Source organism: Saccopteryx leptura, chromosome 9, assembly GCF_036850995.1.
Source record: "Saccopteryx leptura isolate mSacLep1 chromosome 9, mSacLep1_pri_phased_curated, whole genome shotgun sequence".
NCBI lineage: Eukaryota > Metazoa > Chordata > Mammalia > Chiroptera > Emballonuridae > Saccopteryx > Saccopteryx leptura.
This window is the reverse complement of record NC_089511.1, coordinates 42639176-42641453: the sequence shown is the minus strand read 5'-3', so window position 1 is coordinate 42641453 and position 2278 is coordinate 42639176. Positions and strand designations below refer to the sequence as shown.

The 2278-nt window shown below is 59.9% G+C and overlaps 1 protein-coding gene across 1 annotated transcript; it reads left to right on the top strand.

The window, feature by feature from the left end:
* Window positions 1-319: 319 nt before the first annotated feature.
* FFAR1 (free fatty acid receptor 1) lies at window positions 320-2032 on the top strand. Its single transcript, XM_066348648.1, has 2 exons — window positions 320-420; window positions 808-2032. The coding sequence occupies exon 2, from the start codon at window positions 1122-1124 to the stop codon at window positions 2022-2024; it is 903 nt and encodes a 300-aa protein (XP_066204745.1). The 5' UTR covers window positions 320-420; window positions 808-1121; the 3' UTR covers window positions 2025-2032.
* Window positions 2033-2278: the final 246 nt, after the last annotated feature.

The window sequence follows — 2278 nt, the reverse complement described above, 5'->3', positions numbered from 1 at the left end:
GAGGCCTACAGCCTGCCCACAAGCTCCTCCAGGACTAGAGAAGACTTGTCCCCCAGAGCACGTCTGAACAGGCTGCGGTGGGGAGGGGAGGGAGAGAGAGCTGTGTTCCAGCTGTCTGTCACCAATCCTGCTCCTCCAAGGCGCTGACTATGCACGCCTTGCTCTACCCAGGGAAAGCCCACATTTCTGCCCTCTCCTCTTCCTGTGTTCTTCATCCTAGACCCCCCACCTCCCTCCATCTGGCCTCAGCTCCAGCAGGAGATGCTCCATTAGCTGCTCACCCAGGCTGCTAGTGCCTTGGGCTAATGGCCCTGCCACCCCACCCTTCTCTCCCTTCCGGCTCACTGCCCATCCCAGGCACCCTCCCCCAGCCCAGCGGGGGGACTCCTGAGCCTCAGAGACATCTGGCAGCACCAAGAGGTGAGTCCTTCTTTCTGTGTCTCCTCTCTACACCAACAGTAATTCCGCAGACTCCCAGATTCCCCTGTTTAGGGTGCCCCTGAAGTCAGCTAAGGGGACACAGTGGGACGTGGCTTCCCTTGGGCTCTCTTCTGGCGATCTCTTTTGCCTGCCCTTTGCCACGGCCTCCACCCTACCCAAACCCCATCTTCCCCTTCCCTTGGCTAAGAGTTGCCACCAGTCCTGCACTGCTAGACAGGTGGTCCACTGTAGGGGAGGCGGCTCCTCCTCTTTCCAGGGAATTGGCGGGAGGGGAATAAAGCAGAAGTCTCACCTCCATGTCTGAGAAAAACACATACGGTGGGTCCCAACTCTGTTTTAAATTCTCTCTACCCCTTTTCTCCCCAGAGTCTCAGAAATTAAGCAGCCTTCGTTCTTCTGGGACCTGCACACTTTGGTTCTGTCTTCTCCTGTTAATCCTCGGTCACACTCTTCATTTTAAGAGAGTGGAACGAAAGCAGTGGACTGAGGGCTAGCATTCTCGCTGCTAACTCAGGCTTCCTTGCTAGCCGGCTGGCACCTGTCCGTGGGCCTACCTCTCCAGATGGCTTCTAATGCCCTGAGCAGTGCTGAAACCAATCTGTGACTCCAAGAGCTCCCTCCTCAAGCTGCAGATCTGAGGGCACAAGGGGGCAGGGGAGCCAATTAAGCCGGCAGACCCCATGGACCTGGCCCCCCAGCTCTCCTTTGGTCTCTATGTGGCCGCTTTTGCGCTGGGCTTCCCGCTCAACGCCCTGGCCATTGGGGGCGCTGTGGCCCACGCCCGGCGCCGCCTCACTCCCAGCCTTGTCTATGCCCTCCACCTGGGCTGCTCCGACCTCCTGCTGGCGGCCTCCCTTCCCCTGAAAGCAGTGGAGGCCCTGGCAGCGGGAGCCTGGCCTCTGCCGGCCGCACTCTGTCCTGTCTTTGCCCTGGCCCACTTCGCTCCGCTCTATGCCGGTGGCGGCTTCCTGGCTGCCTTGAGTGCCGGCCGCTACCTAGGAGCCGCCTTTCCTTTGGGCTACCAAGCTGCCAGGAGGCCCTGTTATTCCTGGGGTGTGTGTGGGGCCATATGGGTCCTTGTCCTTTGTCACCTGGGGTTGGTCTTCGGCTTGGAGGCTCCAGGAGGGCGGATGAACAATACCACCAGCTCCCTGGGCATCAACACACCAGTCAATGGCTCTCCAGTTTGCCTGGAGGCCTGGGACCCAGCCTCAGCGGGCCCTGCTCGCCTCAGCCTCTCTCTGCTTCTCTTCTTTCTGCCCCTGACCATCACAGCCTTCTGCTATGTGGGCTGCCTCCGGGCGCTGGCCAGCTCGGGCCTGAGTCACAGAAGGAAACTAAGAGCAGCTTGGGTGGCTGGTGGGGCTCTGCTCACATTGCTGCTCTGCTTGGGACCCTACAACGCCTCCAATGTGGCTGGCTTCCTGAACCCCGACATGGAAGGCCGCTGGCGGAAGCTGGGGCTCCTCACAGGTGCTTGGAGCGTGGTGCTCAACCCCTTGGTGACCGGCTACCTGGGAAGGGGTGTTGTCCGGGGGACATCGTGTGTAGCAAGAACGAAAGGGGGTACATCCCAGAAGTAGTAGCCACTGCTGGGGGGAAGGAACATGCAGCAGAACCCAGCTGCTTCTCTAGGCTCCTGGTGGGGTCTGCTCCAAAGGAACTGCAGGGTAGCCTTGCCTGGGGGCACCCCTGGAGCCACTTATGGGAAGAACTGAGCTCGGCAAGACTGCATCCTGGTCAGAGAGAAGAATGGAGGCCAGGAGCTGGGGTGCAGGAGAAAGGTAAGTTTACCTCTACACACAACGCATGACTCCCCACATCTGTCTCTCCTTTC

Coding starts and splice junctions, on each gene's coding strand:
- FFAR1 (XM_066348648.1), top strand. CDS start 1,122: ATGGACCTGGCCCCCCAGCTCTCCTTTGGTCTCTATGTGGCCGCTTTT.